Source organism: Drosophila innubila (genome assembly GCF_004354385.1).
Source record: "Drosophila innubila isolate TH190305 chromosome 2R unlocalized genomic scaffold, UK_Dinn_1.0 1_C_2R, whole genome shotgun sequence".
NCBI classification, from domain to species: Eukaryota; Metazoa; Arthropoda; class Insecta; order Diptera; family Drosophilidae; genus Drosophila; species Drosophila innubila.
Genome location: NW_022995374.1, coordinates 9,417,326 through 9,440,503, shown reverse-complemented (window position 1 = coordinate 9,440,503; position 23,178 = coordinate 9,417,326). Strand labels below are relative to the sequence as shown.

Sequence of the window (23,178 nt, the reverse complement as noted above, 5' to 3'; positions counted from 1 at the left end):
CGATTTTGAAGCGGAATGTCATTTTGATCATTATTTGGCCTTTAAATTGATTCTGCATTTAAATTTTTATCATCTAGAAAATTTGATATTTTTTCTAACCTAAGCCATTTATCATTCAATTTTCCATACCTACCCCTTGACATTTTTTCAAAAACTTTGATCTCTCATAACTTCATTAAAAATCAACCGATTTTGAAGCGGAATGTCATTTTGATCATAATTTGGCCACTAAATTGATTCTGCATTTAAATTTTGATCATGTAGAAAATTTGATATTTTTTCGAAACTAAGCCATTAATCATCCAATTTTCCATACCTACCCCTTGACATTTTTTCAAAAAATTTGATCTCTCATAACTTTATTAAAAATCAACCGATTTTGAAGCGGAATGTCATTTTGATCATTATTTGGCCTCTAAATTGATTCTGCATTTAATTTTTTATCATCTAGAAAATTTGATATTTTTTTTCTAACCTAAGCCATTTATCATCCAATTTTCCATACCTACCCCTTGACATTTTTTCAAAAACTTTGATCTCTCATAACTTCATTAAAAATCAACCGATTTTCAAGCGGAATGTCATTTTGATCATTATTTGGACTCTAAATTGATTCTGCATTTAAATTTTGAACATGTAGAAATTTTGATATTTTATCGAACCTAAGCCATTTATCATCCAATTTTTCATACCTACCCCTTGACATTTTTTCAAAAACTTTGATCTCTCATAACTTCATTAAAAATCAACCGATTTTGAAGCGGAATGTCATTTTGATCATTATTTGGCCTCTAAATTGATTCTGCATTTAAATTTTGAACATGTAGAAATTTTGATATTTTATCGAACCTAAGCCATTTTTCATCCAATTTTTTATACCTACCCCTTGACATTTTTTCAAAAACTTTGATCTCTCATAACTTCATTAAAAATCAACCGATTTTCAAGCGGAATGTCATTTTGATCATTATTTGGCCTCTTAATTGATTCTGCATTTAAATTTTTATCATCTAGAAAATTTGATATTTTTTCGAGCCTAAGCCATTTATTATCCAACTTTCCATACCTACCCCTTGACATTTTTTCAAAAAATTTGATCTCTCATAACTTCATTAAAAATCAACCGATTTTCAAGCGGAATGTCATTTTGATCATTATTTGGCCTCTAAATTGATTCTGCATTTAAATTTTTATCATGTAGAAAATTTGATATTTTTTCGAACCTAAGCCATTTATCATCCAACTTTCCATACCTACCCCTTGACATTTTTTCAAAAACTTTGATATCTCATAACTTCATTACAAATCAACCGATTTTCAAGCGGAATGTCATTTTGATCATTATTTGGCCTCTAAATTGATTCTGCATTTAAATTTTGAACATGTAGAAATTTTGATATTTTATCGAACCTAAGCCATTTATCATCCAATTTTTCATACCTACCCCTTGACATTTTTTCAAAAATTTTGATCGCTCATAACTTCATTAAAAATCAACCGATTTTGAAGCGGAATGTCATTTTGATCATTATTTGGCCTCTAAATTGATTCTGCATTTAAATTTTAATCATCTAGAAAATTTGATATTTTTTCGAACCTAAGCCATTTATCATCCAATTTTTCATACCTACCCCTTGACATTTTTTCAAAAACTTTGATATCTCATAACTTCATTAAAAATCAACCGATTTTGAAGCGGAATGTCATTTTGATCATTATTTGGCCTCTAAATTGATTCTGCATTTAAATTTTGAACATGTAGAAATTTTGATATTTTATCGAACCTAAGCCATTTTTCATCCAATTTTTCATACCTACCCCTTGACATTTTTTCAAAAACTTTGATCTCTCATAACTTCATTAAAAATCAACCGATTTTGAAGCGGAATGTCATTTTGATCATTATTTGGCCTTTAAATTGATTCTGCATTTAAATTTTTATCATCTAGAAAATTTGATATTTTTTCGAACCTAAGCCATTTATTATTCTATTTTCCATACCTACCCCTTGACATTTTTTCAAAAACTTTGATCTCTCATAACTTCGTCAATGTCATTTTGATCATTATTTGGCCTCTTAATTGATTCTGCATTTAAATTTTTATCATCTAGAAAATTTGAAATTTTTTCGAACCGAAGCCATTTATCATCCAATAAATATATATCATAGTTATATTCTTGATCATCATGAATTACACAAATATATTTAAAATATACACAAATATATTTAAATTTTTTAATTTTCAAAGAAAAGTGTATTTACTAAAGGTGCTTTTAGCATGACCTAGGTAAAAACAGTTTGAATACAAAGATGAGCTACTCTTTGCACCTACAAAAATATGCCATTTAATGCGCCCTACCAAAAGCAACTTATAAAGCTCGTAAAATAAGCGCTCATCAATCACGAAAAACAGAAAATGACTGGCAGACGCCTCCCGAGGCAGAAGTGGCACCAACAAAAGCAAATGGCAGCAGTTTCGACTAGGCAAAGAAAGAAAAGCACAAAAAATATTATTGGTAATAACAACTTGACAAAGTGTTTCCACTTTTTACGTGAATCCCATCGAGGAAGCCGCCACATCCACTGTTTAAGCCAATGGCACACCCACAATTCCAGCCCAAGCAGACCCAGGGGAGAGATTTTTCGTCCATTTTCAAGATTTTATTGTATTTTTTTTAGCAAAAAAAAAAAAAATGGCGAGAAACCAAAAAGAATCCTGACAGGCGGCTGTCGTTGCTCATTATGGGAAAACAAATGCTTTATTAATAAAAATAAAATCGCCCAAAGAGGCCAAGAAGTGAAGTCAGCACATAGGAAAGTACGCATCAACCCTCGCGACGACTGATGGCCCGACATATCGGCATTTATCGATGATTGATGTGTCAGCCACGGCTTGGATTCCGTTCTTCCTCTCGTTTTGAGGGCGGAGGCTCTGTAAAAACTTTTGCTGTTGATTTTGCAGTGAAATCTAATTGTAAGAAATGTTTGGAGGGGCTGCCAACGAAACTGGCAACATGTTAAGCACGTAAATCAATTTGTAAAACGTTTACGAAACTGCCAAATGGCAAATCAAACTCTGGCAACAGTCGGCAAGTATAGTACCATAAAAGTACCTCGTGGATCCAGTCAATTTATGACAGTCCATATAGATTTTTGTGTGTGCGAGTGCAGATAGAGTTTAAAACAATATCTATAAGATTTACTATGCGAGAATTAGCTGTCATAAACTAGCAAACAGCTGCAGAGATTTGATAAATTGTGCATCACATAAGACTGGAAAAAGATATAAAATATAATCCCTCAAACCGGAAAAAAGGCATCACAACCATAAAAATCAGAAAGAAAAGAAACTACAAGGGGACTGAAAAAAAGTATATTGATTTCAACAACCGGCGGCAACGAATAAAAGAAAAAGCCAAAGCTTAGGCTCACAAAAAAAAAACTGAAAACCAGTCAGACGTTTGAATGCGCGTTTAATTGCTGACGATATGTTTTCTAGCTCGGTTCTAAAATCTTTCAGCCATTCAGCTGCAAAATCCGCGCAGGTAGCAAAAGAAAACTTTGATTTCCACAACAGTCGGGCTGACTGTGTCCTAGACGGGGCCTGATGAAATGCAATGAAAAAGCAATCAGTGTCCTATACGGAACATCGCCCAAAAACTACAAGACATGCTCAGGGATACGGCGGACTAAAGGCTAAAGTCAACAGCGCGATGCGATGCGATGGTCGTCGTGTCGTCCTGTCGTCCCGTCGTCCTGTCGTTTGTTACAAAAGTAGGCAATTTGAGGTAGTTTCTCTAACTTTTTCGCTAGCCACTTTGACGTGATTGATTTGCCAGCTATGTGGGATGCTGCGCGAAGGACGGGGGAGAAACTAACGGTTAACGGACGCAGTGAGCTTGTTAAAACGTCGCTAATTTGACACGTACGTGAAGAGAGACTGAGAAGTAAAAAGTGACAGTGAACGAGACGCATCTGTAATTGGCTAAAGTTATCGATATGTAGCTAGACTTAATCCCAAGTATACGAAGACCAGTTTGTTTGCCATCCTCATTAATGAGTTAAAGTTCAGTTTGAGGCTAATGAATGTTGAGTGGTTTCTACCATGTTTGTGCTGTTCTTCTAATAAAGTGCAATTAGTAAAAGCCTTGACTTACAAGAAATGAAGTAAAATAAAGCCTTAAGAAATATCGATTCGTTTGGAAATAAGAGGAGACATAATTTATACTTTCTTGAATCGAATAGATTATTTGCAGATTTTTAAGTAGAGTTAAATTTATATAAAGTCATAAGATAACCAAAAAAAAAAATTCTTATAACAAATATTTGTTTCGCTTTCTGTGATTTAAAATTACAATAAAATTTTATTTGACACTTTATCGTGAGTATTTTGTCTCAAATTATTGCGTTTCAGGGACTTTATTCTTATTTCTTACGACTTAACAGTCGACAACGGCTAATCGGTAATGTCCTTAGAAATACATACATATGTTGTCGTTAGTCATACTGGTTATCGCGGTTTAGCTTTATCGTTAAGTTCGCCTCATTCAATGCGATATGAAGCATTTTTCTGGCTACTCTTCCCCGTTCATCCCTTCTGTCCCATTACCCCTATACTGGAATTTTCGTGCCCTCTGGAAATTTTGTGTTTATCGGAGCGCATGATTATTAGTTTTTTGTTTGCTGCTTTTGTTTTTATAGCCGGCGATTACATTTCACTATGTGTTTGTCCTTCAGCTTGGTCTCTTACAGATTGGGGCAGGAGTGACCAAGAAATTGGTTCTGAAGGCAGCACAGGAAGATTTGCAATAAAATTTTATTTGACTTGTTTTTTCTTTTACTTCAAATAAAACAAAAAGCTCATTTCGTTTATTTTCCTTTCTTCCTCATGCTGTTTTCTTGGCCGCTTAAATATATATTAAAAACCCATTATGCATTTTATATGTTCTTAAATGATGTTTTTATAATGTTTATATTAATTTTTTTTTTTGGAATTAACACAATTTGTAATCTTAGGCTTAAGATGAAAATTAATTTTTATTTAAGATTCCAGAGTTTTCCGAAAAGTAAGCTCTGTACGTTTCTTTCAAGTATAACATTACCTTGGAATCCAAAGTTCATCTTCTTACTTGTTCTTGTGTGCATAATGCTGCACATTGCAATCATCTTCAATTTCAGTTCATTGCAAATTAATCGTATACTGAATACGAAAACCATCCAACCAACCAACTCACTACCAATCCCATTGCTTTTAGCCCTGTCATAAGCTCTGCTCCAAAGGCAACAAAAATAGTAGCAGGCAAATGCGAAAAATTGTGCTAAAAATACTATACTGGTACGTTCAACACAAGTTGAGACAGCACAAAAAATTAAAATGTATAACCAAGACACAAACGCAATCAAATGCACCCACACAGTTTCACTTGACGAGGCAAGTAACTGTCTCCAGCTTTCCCACTCTTCTTTGCCCCTTTCGCCAGTTCGTTGCATGCAGCTATGTTGCTTCCGCTAGCTGTTTATGAAGCTTGTAAGTTGAGCTGATTGTTGCCTCTTCTGATGCTGATGCTGATGCTGAAGATGGAGCTTCATGAATAAATATGCTGATGCATTTTTGAGCACTCGCGCATAAAAAATAAGACTTGTGGGTAATGAAAACTGAAAACTAGTTAATTACTATATAAGTAAATATTGTAGATACTTGTGGTCCATCAATAAAAATGGGTATATAAATTAAAGCGTGTTAAAGAGTTTTTAATCTCTGCACGGCGACATTATGCCATATTCAATAACTTGTGAGCACAAAGACTGAAGGGTTGTGTGAATATTTTCCGACTGCCCAAACAGGGTGTGAATTCTGTGACTGAGCTGCAGTTGGCAGGCACAGACCCAAGTCAACCCAATCTCAGCTCAATCCAGGACACTTAACAGTCCTTTAAGCATTCATGGAGTGCAGGCTCTACTTAAAGCCAACGTCAACATGCTGATGTTGATGCTTTATGATTAATTATTGTCGGCGAGAAAATAGTGAGACTTAATATACACTCCGCCCTTGTAACAGTCTCTTGTCGAGAATTTGCAGCCTTTGTCTATCTATCAATTCCTCTGGCTATGTCTCTCTCCCACTCTCTTTTACCCTGCGTGAGTGGCATATTGATTTCTCCTGTTTGCATTAGTGTTTATTGTTTGCTCTTCATATTTGTTTCCGTTGTTGTTTTGCTTTCCAAGAGGAATCTCCATCTCCCCATCTTTCATCCTCCTTCTGTCTTTCTCCAACAACATATGAGCGTTACTTGAAGTTATTTGTTGTCTTTATATCTTTTTCTATTTGTTGGTTGTTAGGGGAGGATAGTTCGTACTTATGAGTGGCTATTCAACAGAATATATACATATGCATGAAGTGAGTGCTGGGAATTATGTTATGCTCTGTGCTGCGTAAGGGAAGGGAGTTAAGAAGAGATATCGTTCAATAAATTTGTCTGGAATAATTATAAGTACAAGTGATTGCAGTAACTTATGCCAAAAATACCAAAGAAATGTGCTGGACAACGAGATACAAGTTAATTTATTGGAAGTAATCCAAGCGGTCAATTTTTAGTCGCAATTGATGAGTTCGTTGTTTATTTCTTATAAAATTGTTTAATGGTGTTTGAAACATAATATTATATATAATATTATATATATACAAATATTTAGATACCACAATATTTACGGTAATTTATTTCAGATTTTTTCTTTATTTCTTAAAAATTTTATTTTAGACATATTTTTGTAGCTAAGAATTTTCAACTAAAAATTGTGACGAGAACCCAAATATTTTTTAACAGTATAAGGAGAAAAAGATAGCAAGAGTAACATACCTAGAATCCCTCAATTTGCCAATTTAAGCAGCGCTGTTTTGTCTTTTTATGTTCCAACAATAAAAAATGTTTATAACATCGTGATTTTTTTTAAAGACAACCTGCTTACAATATATCTCGCTATTGTCAGCAATAAGATTCGCAAGGGTTGCTAAACACGATTAGGGGTTGTTTTTATCACCAATGTCAAGCTACTTTCTTCAAATGTTTCTGTTTCGAAATGAGCACACAATTAATTTTTACTTTGGTACTTACAAGTGTTCAGCCCACAATTAATTTATTTTCCCCTCAACGGGAACAACCTTTTTCCAATTCATGGATGGAACTGTCCCATTTGTTATCTATAAGAACACCTCAATCTCGGAGAATACTTGAACGACACCGGATACATATATATTTCTTTTACCGGTTTCTATTAACTGAAAAGCGGTTCACCTTTGAGTTGCGAGGCTAATTTTATGAGCGTTTTGAGGTGCAACCACAAATTGGTGGACTTTTAAAATTGTTCAGGGTCTGTAGATGTATGTGACCCAAGTTCTTGCCTCGAAGACCCAACCACATTGAGACAAATTGCGGGAGTCCTTTGTCATGATTTTTGCCCAAGCATCCACTTGGCAACATATTGTTATGATATCCGGTCTCAAACAAAAGCCGCACATTGCATACTTTTAGGCGTATGTCAACGTTAATTGTAATTTATACGTAATATGAACAGCGCTATAAAGTATGTGGCACAAAAGCAGCTTGAAATTTAAAGCACAGCACATTACACAAACATACACACACAGTATACATTTACCAGTTACGAGTTTCCCCCTGTTCAGCATGAATATGTCGCATAAATTTGATGTCATTTTCTTCAGGCCACGAAATTGGAATGAAGCATCGTAATGTCTTTGCCTTTCATTCTCATTCTTATTAAAGAAGAAAGAGTCTTCTAGTCGCTAGGAGAGATACCCTGTTTCTATGTACTTTAACAGATGCAAATGAGGAGGATTTATCCAATATTGTAGACAAGTGTGAACTTGGATCGTTACTACTCCTGCTGAGGTCTAGGATCAGAGATATGTTGCTACCCTTAAACATACTTATGATGTTAAGCATAAATTGATGAGTAAAAGTTATGTCAATTTTCAATTTTCCAGCTGCCTGAGCAGCGATGTTCACTTTAAGTTCCCGTTCAACTTCAATAGCCAGTCAAATCACGCAAATCGGAAGTGCCAACTCATTGTGTAGCTTTCAAGTACGCCCGGGAACGACTCAGGTGCTTTCCAGCATCCAAAGTGTCACCCGCATCCCGTCAAGGCAGCGCAATTTGTATTGCTTTAAGCTGGCTGGTGAGGAACTGTCGACCTTTGAGCTCAGTTTTGCCATTGAAATATTGTCACAATTGACAATTGCTGAAAAGCTTATCATATTTTATGCTCTCACAGATGTGACTGCAGAGTATAACACAGATATTCATAAATTTTCACACATTTTCTTTCCATTTCAGATGACTCAGTGGATGTCACATCGGAGCCTGATGATCAGGATGTCTCTGTGGCAGCTGCCTCGCATAATCCCAACAAGGGGCAGCTGGAGGTGCAACTTGGCGGAGCTGTAACGCTGCAATGTCCGCAAGGTAAGCAAATTTGAAAGACTTGAAAAACTTGAAATGCTGCCGGCATCAAATAAATAGATCAAAGCAATGGAAAGTCTACAGTGAATTAAGGGAAATGAGCGCTGTATCTAATTAAATTTTACATTTTCCTATACTAATTGAGGCAGAGATCGAAGAGTCCAAGAGTAAAAGAATGGAGGCCCATTCATTAATTAGCACAATTGAAAATTAATTATGCGTGCAATTTACTTTGCTCACTTTTAGGCCGTCGACAAATACTCGAAGACAAACGGCCTGGAAGAGCAGTTGGGTGGCTACCACAAGGGCGGGAGGGGGGTTGGCTTCCTTTACAAATGGAAGTGGAAGCGTTTTGTTGTTTACGACTCGGAACGCATCAATTAAAGAAATTAGAACTTGTGTACCAGCCATAGTCAATTAATTAAATTAGAAATGGCGCCCTCTCGATTTATGCCATGACTTTAATGTTCTCTCTGCTCTGTCTGTCTGCTATCTCCCTGTTCCATAGGCTCCCTGGGATGTTGGTCGCACTTGGATCCTGTTTCGGCTAGGCTCCGTGGCCTTGGCTATGGCAGTTCCCAACCAACGGGTCAATTCTCGCTCAAAGATGTCATGTATCAGGATGCGGGCACCTACAAGTGCGTGGGCCAATCTCTGGCCAATAAGAAGAAGCTCGAAGTGCTTCAAAGTGTCATCGTTGCAGTTAAAGGTAAGTGAAATTTCCAATTTTTTTTTTATTGACTATCAATTTTTGAAATCATTCTGACTGTTAGTATTTTTTGGTGCTTTAAGATGAAATTGATTTGATTTGAAAATAGAAAATATGCAAAAATCTAAAGAAATATTACATTCTATTGGAAGTAGTTCGTCAAGTGCTTTCCAACACAACTGTTACAGCTTCAAGTATTTTGCACAGTTTATGTAGCCTACTTTTCGGGTTTGGCAGGTGACAGAACCAAGTTAAAAACATTAAAAACTTTGACAGCAGTTTTCAGCACATTGCAAAACAAAGGAAAAGTTTTTGCGTCTTAGCTTTTGATAATTTGTTCCCTACGTTGGCTGTCAAAACTTGAACATTTACTTAGCATTTGACTGTCGGGACTTGCCCAAGGACTTCTCTGTCTTCCTTTCTCTTACTCTATCTGACTTGTCACATTGACACTTGTCAAATCTTTGCCTGTGTGTGTGTGTGTGTGTGTAAAACCGAAGCATGATTGATGACTCGGCGAAGTCAGAGCCAATTCCAATCAGTTCTCGCTCAGGCATGGAAAAATTACGCATACGCCATGAATAAAACGTTCAGCTGACAATGTCAACGTGTTCGAATTTTAAAGAAAAATGGAAAATCATGCGACCGGAAATTAGAGAAAATACCCAAAGCTTTGATTTCATATTGACACTTTCAACTCTCTTATACTCGGTTGTCTCCATTGTGTTTGCCGTCCATTCTCTCATCAAAACGCGGGGAGCATTAAGTTGTCTTGAGGCGAAATCTAAGTGGACACTGAGACAATAAAACTTGGCAAGTGCTTCTGCTGTCTTCCTGGTGGGTTAAGCGAATGCCAGCTGACAGTCAGTCCAGCCTGACTTAGAGCCCTCGAGTGCAATACAAACATGTCAGCTCACAGTTGCTTCCAAGCTGTGGCCAAAGCAATCAAACAAAGTCGCTGAAGTTGAGCGCCAAACGGATGGAGGAGACAATTGAACAACTGAACAACATATGCAACGACATATACAGACACATATACCGACATAGACATGAACATGAACATACATATAGTGTTCATTCGCATACAGTTTGAAGGTAAGACATTTTGTCATTAAAACTGCGAAATTGAGTGCTGTATAAACAAAATACACAGTCGGGGACAGATCCAGGGCCAGGGCCAGGGCCACGGTCAGGAGACAGCAGACAGGACATGGAGTAGACCGACATGGAGAGCAAGTAAAATATGACTGAGGCGTTGCAGGTAACGCTTAACGCGAATAAACAAGTTACAAGGAAACAGTGCAGAGGGTGAGCTGGTAAGTTGCTCTCTGGCAGCGTAAAATAGTCATATTTATCAAGTGGGAGCTAGAAAGGATTGCCTGGTAACAAGATGAGAGGAGTCAAAGACGACAGGATATGTGATATAGGGAGATAGCAGGTGAAAAGATACGAAACAACAACTGCATGAAAATGCTGTAAACGTGAAACACACACACACACACACACACACACAGGCACGCACACTCTAATAGATACATATACAACTGGCTCACAAGAGATTAAATTTACTACACGCTTAAACGAAGACAGAGCGATAGAAAGAGATAGTCAGACAAGTCAGAAGTTGAGTATGTTAACCCCTTGGGAAAAATGGCTTCACTGTTTTTGTACTCGGGTCCGTTCCGTATTTGTGTTTACTTCTAAAATTAAACAGAATTCAAAAGGAAAATGGCACAAACTCGAAAACTACAGAGTAAAAAGTGAGCAAGTTTCTCAGTCTACAAAGTTTCCGGTTCTTTCATAATATTCTATTTCAAGGAGCATCACAAGCAAGAAGCTCTAGAGTAATTGTTAAGAGTTGTAGTTCAAGGGAGAATGGATAATAACATTTATAAATTTACCCAAGTGATAAACAGTAAATTGTCCCGAGAGTTAACTGCAGCGAAAAGAAACTAAAGTTGAGCAGAATTTCAATCTCTCCTAAAAAAAAGTACATTTACATAAGGCTATAACGGTAACTGCTTAATAAAACAAATACAAATCAAATAATAGAGGCATAAGTTGAATATAATTTACTATAGTTGTATTTATAATCTCATCCATCTTATCTTCATGTTTTCAATTAAAACTAAATGTCAATATTCCAACAGAGCCTCATTCCTTTCGAATAATTTTTTCATAAATTATTCTGGGAGTAGTCGGAAATATCTTCATTAAAGTGCACTTAAAAACTAATAAAAAATTACGCTTTTTCTGAAAAATGCATAAAACAAAAACAAAATATTTCTGAATTGTATTTAAATTACTTAAAACAAATTGTAATCAAAACACTAACCACATGGCGGCCAACTGGGAGCCAACTCTGGGCCAATTGTGGGCCAAAAAGTAGCGAAAAAGTCTACTGAGACACTTTGCAAGCAGCCACTTAACATATGCAGACTTAGCCACGCCTCCATCTCCAACTCGGCCCCGCACCCTTTCTCATATACATTGTCAACAAGGACGCCCACATAAAGTTAACGACAGCGTTTGGCGAAACAAAAAAAAGTGGGCAAAAAGAAAAGTAAAGAAAACTCAACGAAAGCCAAGGCTGAAGCTGAAGCTGAAGCCGAAGCGAAAACGTTGCGAAATTGTGAGAGAAAATTGTTATTTAATTTGTGTGAGTGCTGAAAATTTTTGCAGCTGCTGTTGCTCAAGTTTTTGCTCGCAAACTTTTTGGCCAACACACGCACTAGAAACTTTAACACAAGCATAAATTTAGCTAGCAGATCTGTGTGAGTGTGTGCGTGTGTGTGTCTGTGTGAGCATGTGTGTTGGTAAGTAAGTGCACTTTTGCATTGGCAGCAGCCGCCAAGACTTTGCCGTTTCTTCAAAATTCATATGCACATTTATTTTATTCCCCTTCGCTCCCAACCGGAAACTCTTCTCTTTTTTACTTAAACGTACTGTATATACAAGTAGTTGATGCTTACGTATTTGTTGCATAAATCGAGGCGCATAAGCAAAGCGCTTTAGCATGCCACGCCCACCCAAAAAAAAAGCCACAACTTTCATATTTATATTGTATGTATGTATTGAAAGTCTATGTGAATCTTTGCTTTCTTAGTGTTTCGACTGCACATTTTTCAGCCAACTAATTAAAAGCCAGAACTGAACAAAATCATTGAGTCGGCAATTCATTTACTCCTACCTGGCTTACTTTTGTTGTCAGAATTTTTAGGTCGGCATTTTGTAATTAACTGCAGCGTTCCTGCGGATTATCTCTTTGATTGTTATCTCAGTAGGCAATCGGAATCAAAATTGCAAAGTAGTTTCGTCTTTTAATAAGTCGTAACAATGAGGAGCTCTTCAACTACTAAAGAAACCTATCCAAGTCCCCTTAATAGGCTATGCTATTTAATATTTATTGATTTGAATAACAATATAATATTACTTAATTAATAAATATTCTCTTTCTCGTATAATGTAAATATTACTCGTCTTAGAGATGAGTAGCTCTTCAACAACTAAAGAAACTTATCTAAGTCTCCCTAATAGGCAAAACTTTTGAATATTTATTAATTTTGATTACAATGAGGAAGTATTTAGTTAATTAATAATATTTATACTGATTTACTGATCATTTACTCGTGGAAAAAAAGGAAAGATTTAATAAATTTCATTTGATAATTTGAATCTTTGATTGTTAGCTTTTGACTATGACATCTGTTAGGCTGCGTCCTAATAATTTATTATGGAATTTTTATTACAAAGAGAGCGCAACGAGTAAAGCCTCATTCTTTCTGCCATGTCCAATATTAAACAACAATTCCCATTATGCCTCTCTGTTCTCTTTTCTTTCTCTGTCTTTACTGATTCTTGACTTATTTCTAATAAAAGCGCCACGCATATTCAATGCTTAATTTAGAGAGGAGGCTAAGTTATGAGATGGACGGTTTTCCTTCTCCAAAAATATGCGTGCATGAGCATAAATATTGCTTTATGCTCGCACACACACACACACACATACGTATGCTGACACGCCCCCAATCTGAGAAAGGGGAGCGCGGAAAAGTGGTGGCATTGTTTTATGCATGCTAATTTGTTATGTGCAAGTTCCTTTTTGCCGCATGCCTTTTGATCAACATATATATCAACGTACATATGTATGTGTGCATACATACAACGTATGAGGCCGGAACAATCTCCTACCCCAAAGCAGCTCGTAAATATTTTCATTGCCGTTTTCTTTTTTTTTTTCATTTTCCACGCGTTATTTTTCTTCTTGTCAAATTTTTGCTGTGAAATTTGGCGCATTGCTGGCAAATATTGCATTGTTTCTACTCATTAGGTAATGCTCTGCTGGGGATACTAACATGGCTAAAAGCAGAGAGTACTCCTACACAAATGTGTGTGTGTGTGTGTGCATATTGACGAGTATGTATGTATGTATGAGTGTATGCTCGTTTTCTCCTTTGGCGTTTTTCATTTGTGCCTCATTTAAATAGCAATTTATGAGTTCTTTCCAATTTTTACAGCAGCTGCGCCAAATTGCATGTTAAATGTTTACGGCATATACCCCGCACCTCTCATCCCAGCACACCACCTCATTTCTATCCCTTAGCCGCGATCTTAAGCATTAGATAAACGTTTTCTGAATGGATTTTGGCGAGGGTTGCTGCGCCACAAACGAAATGAAAATTAAACTGAAAGCCGCTGAAACTTCAAAGCACAATTTTTCATCAAAACCCCCAAGTAATAAAAAAAATATAATGAAAAAATTCGAGCCCTAGGGAATTTTCCATATATTTTCAATAGTTCGAAAGGAATTTAAAGTTGTATTTTGGAAATGAAAATCAATTGCTTGCAATTGCAAAATAAATAACTCAAACAGTTCTCTTTCAACTGTAAACTACCCAAATATTTAATTATGAAGAGCATACAAAAATAGTTGAATTTGGTGCTTAAAACTCGAATAGTCCCTTAGATTAGTATTCAGAAAATTTTACTGCCCTCAAACTTGTTATACTAAACAGCTTAATTTCCTATTTGCAACCAATTTCCGTTTCTACAAGACTAGGTATTTGTATTTGTTAAATGCAACGAAATTACATATAATAATTTTTAATACATTTTTTAAATTTATTGAAAAATTGTCAGAATAATTTTGCTTTATTCTCAATTATTCTATATACTATTCTACAGTTTTGTTCTTTAGCTCTTGTTGATGTTAGTTTTGTGTATGTGTGTGTGTGAGTGTATGTTGTCGTTTTCACAAGTTCAGCCAAGCATTCATTTTTACGCTTCAATTTTCAAACAAAACATGCAAGCGAGAAAGTGACAGAGAATAAGAGAGAGTGAAGAAGAGAATAGCAGAGAGATGGCAACTAAAAAAGGCATCTTGCCAAGTTGACTAAATTATAATATTCCATATGTGCCGCGGAGATGCTGTGTGTGTGTGTGTGTGTGTGTGTGTGTGTGTGTGTGTGTCGTGAAAGTCGCCAGTCGTTAGTTAAAATCTGAACAGAGAAACTGTCATCTGAGAGGCAAATAGCCGTCCGACCCAAAATGCCCTATGTAAAAACTTTTCAGACAGTTACAGAAATCATTTTGAGGGATAGCCATGTTGCGTAAGGGAGCGAGACAGATATATATGTACGTGTATATGTATGTATATCTAGTCAAATAGTCATATTGTGCTGCTGACTATGTGGGTGTCTGTCTGCAACTGCAGCGGAAATGAGTTGCAAAAGTTGCGCAAATAGACGCCAAGAGACGTCGCAATGTCGCCGAAAGCAACATCAAGCCCAGTCGCCTTCATATAATACCTCACCCAACTACCAACTACCAACTCCCAACTCATCTCAGGACATCTTCGTGACCGGATATAAGCAGTAAAACAAGCTGACAGTTCAACTCGCCCTCGAGCAGCGTCTGTCACTTGGTCGCAGTTGTATGCGTAAACATATGAAAACTAATTCCCGAGTACCAAGTGCCAACCCCCAAAGCCATCCTCTTCCACACTTTATGCTTCAATTGTGTCGTTAGCTGAGCTTAAAGGGCAAAAGCGTATAACTTATTGAATGCCCTAACAAAGCAATAGCCATGCAGCTGAAATTGACACTCGAGCATGCAAATTTGCACCACAAGATATCGCTGTTGGGCTGAGCTTTCGCTCAAGGGTTGTGAGCTTTGAGCAGCTTCAAGCTATTGGCTATTTTCGAGTCCCATTTCGAGTCAGGCCACGAATTGTGCCCCGCGGCTGCCACATGCGCTGGTTGCACCAACTAATAAGCGGCACTACTTCAACTGAATCGCTTTATAATGATGACGACCACTGTTCCACAGCGGGAACAGCAGGAACCCCCCACCAGCAGTCTCAAGTGGATTATGTGAAATTGCTAAAGCTATTTTTTTCGCCGAATAAAAATGTCTGACGGGTGGTCCACAGTGCACCGTGGAGATAGGGCAAAGGGGTAAGTGAAGCGCATTAATAATGCAATTTGTTGCCTGACGACACTGATGATGACTATAAAGATTGCATGATTATCGGCGATTGTAAAGCGAATAAAGTTAATAGTCTGCAATTGTAGAAAATAAGATAAGTTAATATATAGTACACATTATTCTCTTTGCGCTTGTTTCGTGCCTACAAACTTATTAATTTTAACAATTTATTAATTGATTAATTAGATAAAAATTAAAATATATAAAAAAATACAGAAAACCTTATTAATTTAATTATTACTTTGTCGCCTAACGACACTGATGATGACTATGAAGATTGCATGATTATCGGCGATTGTAAAGCGAATAAAGTTTATAGTCTGCAATTGTAGAAAATAAGATAAGTTAATATATAGTACACATTATTCTCTTTGCGCTTGTTTTGTGCATACAAACTTATTAATTTAAACAATTTATTAATTGATTAATTAGAAAAAAATTAAAATATATAAAAATAGTACAGAAAACCATTTTTTAAATAAAATTGAATCTATTGCATATTTTAATTAAATTTGATAAGGCAATAACAAATTCAAAATGTTCTTCAGGATGTTAAGCTATAAATAAATATACATGTATTTGGAATATCCACAATATTTATATACTTTACTAGAGAATTCGTTTACAGCCCGTTAACCCACAATCCGTTTGACATTGCCGTTTAATAAGCTGCTCACGCATAAAATTTGCAATTTTCAGTGCGCCTAAGGCTATGCAATAAAATTCAAATGCAAATTTTAATTGTATTTCAGTGCAGTGAAGTGCCGTCGTTATTGTCACTGCTATTGCCATGACAGGCACAACGACCCCGCTGCAGATAATGCATTAAAATGCCGTTGCTGTTCTTGTTGTTGCCGTTGCACGCAGCGCGTAAAGTAATTAAACGTCGCCGCCACAAAGCTAATAAAAATGTCAAAAGTCAGACTATAAAGTATAGGCCTGACATACACACCAAGAGCTGTATATGTGTGTGTGTGTGTGTGTGTGTGTGTGTGTGTGTGACTGACTGGTAGCCAGGCAGCCGCAAAGTTCACACCCTCATTCATTCACAACAAATTTTATGAGGCGCCATATAGTGCATTTTAGAGATACAATCCCCACTTTCCAGCAGTGGGCGTTCCTGTGGTCAGTTGATAGCACGATGCTGACACGCTTTTACTGGGAAAACTGTAGCTTTTGTTTATATTTACTTTGCAGCCAATTTGGTCAACAAACCTGGCTTTATCATTGCATTACGGGATGAGTTATAAAAGATGTTTAATGGAAATTGATAAGACTTAAAGCATGAAGCAAATTATTTAATATTGCAATCAATTGCAGCGACCTTAAAAACAGCAGATCCAAAAAAGAGCCCAGAGAATAAGAGGGTTATTTCAAAGGTGAAGTGCAGTAAGTGGCAATACTGAAAAGCAACTAAGAACATGTTATACTTTTCAACTCGATGTATGTTTGTGTTTATTTCTGCAAATATCTCTAACCCATATCTTAAAAATTTACAAAGCGTATTTCTGTACAGAATCAAGTGCTGAACCAACAGTTCATCCCGCACCCCGCACATTGCTTCAACCCGTGCGGCAACCATCACTGGCCTCATTTGGCGTTGTCAACACAAATTAAGCCAGCATGTAATAGTGAATAGTAACAGTTAGTCGTTGGCATTCAGTAGCATAAGTATATTTAACTATGCTCTTTCACTTTCAATATCAAATGAGTTGCCAGCAACTTTTGCCTGGCAGCGAGCAGTCAAGATTTCTTCTTGTAGATATTGTGGAGATTGTACATGTTCATCTATGTTTTTAGAGTAGGTCGTGTATCGTGTTTTTTCATCTCAAAATATCAATATAAAATATTTGTTGAACCGGAGTAAAAGTATCAGTTTTTAACAAACAACTTGTCTTGTCTTTATCTCAAACTCAATCAAAATTTTAATAATTTTTTTTTTTTTTCAATAAAAGTCACGCGTGCTCGTGTCGTCTAGCAAATACACATGTGCCCATCTCTAGTCGAGCTTCTCTTGTCTTGTCGTACCACAAAGTTTGTGTTTGCATCTTGCAGCAAGATGAAACTTTGAATGAATCAACCCTAACACAAGCCCCAACATCTCCATCCTCCCCTACAATTCAGGCAATACAAATTGCACAAGTTGCCAAAAATCGCTTCACATGTGCCACTTAAAGTTTTGTTGGCTGTGTTGTGTGTCGTGTAATTTACAAGTTGCAAGTTTCCTCCCTGCTATCACTTGAAAATTTAATAAATTCCCTTCTATCATTTTATTTATTTATTTCCTTCTAATAACACGAAAGTGAGACCTCAAAACTTTTAAGTGATGTTAAGCTGAATACTAAAATTTAGTAAGCAAAGTAAATCAAAATAAACAGACACTCTTTGTAATCAATACATGCTGAAAAGCAGGTTAAAGATAAGTTATTGAGTTATATGTGTCGAATTGAATTGAAAATTAATAATACTTTAAAGGATTGATCTCAATGATCGATTTATTAACACAGACTCAGAATATTCTATGAAAATTACAACATTCAGCAGAAACTGCTCAGCTTCAGTGACTGTGGGAAATCAACTCGGACACAATAAATTGCATCTGCTATGGAATAGAAGATTAAGGTCCCTGAAGAGTAATCAAAATAAATCAGACATTTACAGGTGCTAACCTGACTTAAAGACACAAACAAACATGCTCCTGGGGCAACGGTCAGAATCATGAAAGTCTAAATTGCTTATCCTTAGATACGTCCGGAATGTAAAGTACATATATTTATACATATTTTGTACGTATGTATATAAATATAGCAAAATACTAAAATAACAAGCAATCCAACAGGCAGCAAATGAAAATAACAATCATAATGTTCAACTACAATGCTTTATTTGCCTGGTTAGCATCTAAGGCAACTGGCTGACCAGAGGCATTTGTCCTACACCCCGCTGTGTGCCTCAGTCCCCTTTCTCAATGTTGGCCCTTGAATAATTAATAAACATTGTGTGCACTTAATACCAAAGCAGCAAATAAAATTACCAACAATGCTGGCAGCTCGTAATAAACAAAAATCCACTTTCATTGGTCTCTAATTGCAAATATAGAAGTAAAACCACTCGACTAAATGATATCCTGTATTCTGCTCATTAAAAAATACCTGAATAAAAACTAAATATTCACATTAGAAGAAACGAATTTCCGAACTTTCCGAAGGAAAATGGTCATTGGAAAAAGTTTAATAGTTCTTTATAAAATTTAAGATTTTACCTTTAAAAGTATATTTGTAAATATTTTAATTAAAGTAATATGAGCTCGCATAATAATATTGATGTCAATTTTTCCGTATTCAATTGGTACAGGGTATGCATAAACGTGCTTTGGCAACTAAAGAAGAAACTTGGGTTTGCCACTTAGCGAATTTTCATTAGTATTGCCTACCTTAGGGCGCTTTTAATTGAATTATTCGTATTTGTCGTTGGCATTGAATTTTAGATTATTTTGTTGACAAGCACCCAAAACAGTTAACGGCTTTCAAAGCGTTTCAGATTTATTTGAAGTTTACAAACTTTTCGCCCTCTAAGCCCCAAGTACTTAAAAATTAATATGGTTAACTTACCTGGTTCAAGTTTGATTTGTATGTCTAAGCAATACACATTTTTAATCAAAACACGTATTATTTTTAGCACTTTTTGAAGTAAACTTGGTTTACTAAATAATGGGTATGCACTTAATATAAAATAAATTATTAAGTCTAATAAGCTTGTTATTCTAAATATTATTATTTCCATATTTTCGTTGTAACAATTAAAAACAATATCAACTGTTTATTTCATAAATAGTACATGGATATACAGATTTATTTTAATATAAAATGTTGCACATAAAGCGCAATAAACGTTGAGAAAACGCAATAACAGGACAACAGTGATGCAATAAGATGGAAAAACAACAAATCAACGAAGTGACAGTGGGGACCAAGACAATGAGAGAGAAAGAGAGAAAGAGAAAGAGACAGATACAGAGAAGTTGGAATGCGGGCGCGGCTAACAAAGTAATTGCAACACGCGAATGAATGCGAAAATTCAATTATTTTCGGTCATTATTGTTTTTTCTACACCCAACCGACTCCAATGCGTCTTCAATATTAACATTGGAATACTGTTCAACTAAGAGATACCCTATAGTCAGATTTCAATAGCTGCATTAAAATGCTGCTCTATTTTTACAATTTTATTTGTAGGGAAATACAATTTGTTTATTGTGAGTGCGAAAGTTTTTCTTTTGCATTGTATTTAAATACTTGGAATAAACTTAAACTGTGTGCAAATAAAGATATTATATTCGAGATATTTCCCAGAGGCGCATCCTACTGCAAAAGAAATTTACTTTGAACTTTCGCAAACTTATAATACCCTACCCCAGTGGGTACAGGGTATAAAAAAAGTAAAAAAGACTTTCAGTAACGTGCAATCAATGGGGCGCGCAGTTTGCCAACATCCGCCTGCCCCTCCACTCGCCAGTGCCCATCCTCGGGAAATATTTGCAACCCTGTCATTTTGCGCTGTACTCGTATTGTCCCTTGTCTGCCCACTTGGGCGACGGTCCGCCAAAGTGTTTCAAAACGTTTCTGTTTCTGTTTCTGTTCTTGTTGTTGTTGATGTTGCCGTTGCACTTCTTTGGAAACTTTGCTGACAAAAGGCAACTACAAAAATTAAGTTAACTTTTCTGAGCAACGGGAATTGAGTAATTTTCAGCTGTAAAACTTTATTATTTTCGGCCAGGGTTGCCGCTCACTGTTATTGTTGCAAGTTGCAACAATTGTAGTACATGCAATTTTGGTGTTATTGTTTAAATGTTAATTTTACTTTATATTTTAATGTAACTGAGGGCCAAGAAACCTTTGCACTCCTTAAAAGTCGGCTAAACATGCAAATTGAATTTGTGAAAACGAAAGCAACGCAGATTGTATGCTAGAGAGTTACTAAAGGAGGCTTTTAATTATTTATATGTGTTTTACATAAGTTAAGTTAAGTTTACTATTTAATATCTTAAATACTTGCGAATTAAATATAACTATCAGAAACGAATGAAGGGTTTTGAGCAAAAATATATAAACAGAATTCATACTCATATTCATATTTTGACTTTATCGTCTCTTTATTATTTTTAAATCTCATAACAAATGAAATGTATGTTCCTTTGAACATTGTGATACTCGCTTCCATCCGTTAGATAGCTGGTAATTCGATTAGAAAATTCAAAACTCGTTTAATTTAGAGCCTGATGCTTAAATCAAATTAAAAATCGCACCAATGACCAGGCGCTGACCCTTGGGCTATGCTCACAACCATAATGAAGATGTTACCTGGGCGGAGGGTAAAATGCTAAAACGCAGTTCAGGGACTGCGAATCAGTATGAAGTACTCGTGTTAACCCTCTTTGAGTGATGGGTGTGTTTAGGACTTCACTGAAATCAGTTTAAGCTGTGAAATAAATTGCATTTGTTGATTTTTGTGGGTGGATTGGCCAGTTGTCCCCGAATATCTCGAAAATGGCGACGAACGCATTATTTAGCATGCGCACACACACACACACACACGGAATAAACACAACCGTAGCCCCGAGAACTCACTTGCTTTAATTGATTTTACAGCTTGTCGTTTAGGTCTGGGAGTTATCAATTTGCGAAACGTCGATGGGTGCTTCGAATTGTTTTTATTTGTGCATGAGATTTAACTGCGACAGCCCTAACGTACACTGATTTCTACTTAACACTTACAGCCATTTTGTTTTTCGAGCCGCCATTGTGGCCCACTCCTGGAGTTTATTTGGTGAATTCCCGGCTCCCAAGACCCCCAGACTGATGAGGAAAATCGCCAAATTCTCGTGCCTCTCGATAATTAAATATGCTTAGCGAAAGCGTCGGGGGCGCACATGTGTCTAATTGGATTGTCACAGTGTTGGCTAACGTCACAACGTTATCCGAAGAGAAACCAAGGCCTTAGCATGTGACCCACAAAAGTTACACAATTTCGTTCGTTTGCTTCTGCCAAAAACTTTTTAATGAAGTTTCGGCGTTCTTAAAAACTTTTTGCTCGACGACATGTTGTTCACTATTTATTTTGATTTCTCTGCATATTGTACAACACTGGCCCTACTCTGGCTGGGCTGGGCGTCTTGCGGCCCATTTTGTTGATGATACGTTTTTAATTAGTGGCGATAGTGTTGGCACTAAACTTTTCGCAGCACTTTTAATTGCAACTGATGCGAGGATACAGATGTGTCTCACGGTGGCTTAGCTCAAGTACAGTTGTGTACAAGTTGACTTAGCAACTGCGATGTATGTCATCTATTAGCGGCTGTTAGTTTGCTCAGTGAATCGCAAACTTTGTCGATCTACAAACTACAAACAAGCTGAAGACTTAAGATAAATCCAAGAAGTTGCTAACGAGATAATGACCCAAGAATTATAAATGTGCAATGTATAATCTTAAACTTTGCTATTTTGCAGGTGCACCCACAGTTGTGGCGTTGAATGCCACACCCGTAGCTTATCCAGGCTCACCCCTGCACCTTAATGTGGAGTTCTGTGCAAATCCTCCAGCACATGCGGCACGTTGGTTACACGGCGATCGCGTATTCACGCCGGGAAATCAATATGGCAGCACTGTATTGGCCTACTCGGTTAAGGTATGTCGAATTATAAAAATACTTATGATTATTTCATTGTCATTAATTCAATTTTATTTTCTTTTAGGATCTACCTACACCCTACTGTAAGGAGGCTCGTCTGACATATGTCAGCATGCACGAGCGTGTACCTCGAACTTTCTACTTTATCGTTTCGACTCCAGGTGGCGTTGCTGAGGCCGTCTTCAATGTGAACTTCACGAAACGCCATCGGCAAATGTCGAACGCAATTGATGACGACGAGGAAGAGGAGCTCAATCGACCCGAACAAATACATTTCCCAGTCTTCAGCAATAATACTGCGAGCGAGCAGGGACTCGAGTTGGCCCTAGTGTTAACTCTTTTTGGTATTACGCTGCTGCAATGCCATTAGCTTTAAGCTTTTTAGTGTGATAGAGGAAAACATAGCCAATGATATTGTATGTCTGAGTCTATTTACACGAGTGTGTGTGTGTGTGTGTGTGTGTGCGTGTGTAAGAGAGAAAGAGTGAATCAGAAAGAGAGAGAGTGCGAGAAAATGCGGACTATTGCATGCCATTCATAAAGCTATCTACTATTAATTACCCACTATGTCTAAGCACATACTCGTATACATGTATCTACTATATCTAACATATGTATTACTGTATTACTGTATTACTATATGCTGCTACCCACAACTACTATTATTCAAAAGCTATTTGTATGTGTATGTGTAACCGATTAGCAAAAGTATCAAAATGAAATTAGCAACTTGAATCCCTAAGCTAAGATCCACTAACGACACTGCACACACTTTGTAGGCGTCTAAGTTGTCACCTAAGCCCTCTTATTGAAAAC

At 36.5% G+C, this 23,178-nt stretch overlaps 1 protein-coding gene across 1 annotated transcript in view; it reads left to right on the top strand.

Moving 5' to 3' along the window:
* LOC117785349 overlaps positions 1 to 22,809 on the top strand; it is a 99,170-nt gene extending 76,361 nt beyond the window's left edge. The window contains exons 8-11 of the mRNA XM_034623307.1: positions 8,354 to 8,482; positions 8,988 to 9,188; positions 22,181 to 22,359; positions 22,427 to 22,809. Of these exons, the coding sequence (XP_034479198.1) occupies positions 8,354 to 8,482; positions 8,988 to 9,188; positions 22,181 to 22,359; positions 22,427 to 22,732 (815 nt within the window). The 3' untranslated portion in view covers positions 22,733 to 22,809. The remainder of the gene's footprint in view (positions 1 to 8,353; positions 8,483 to 8,987; positions 9,189 to 22,180; positions 22,360 to 22,426) is intronic.
* The last annotated feature ends 369 nt before the right edge of the window (positions 22,810 to 23,178 follow it).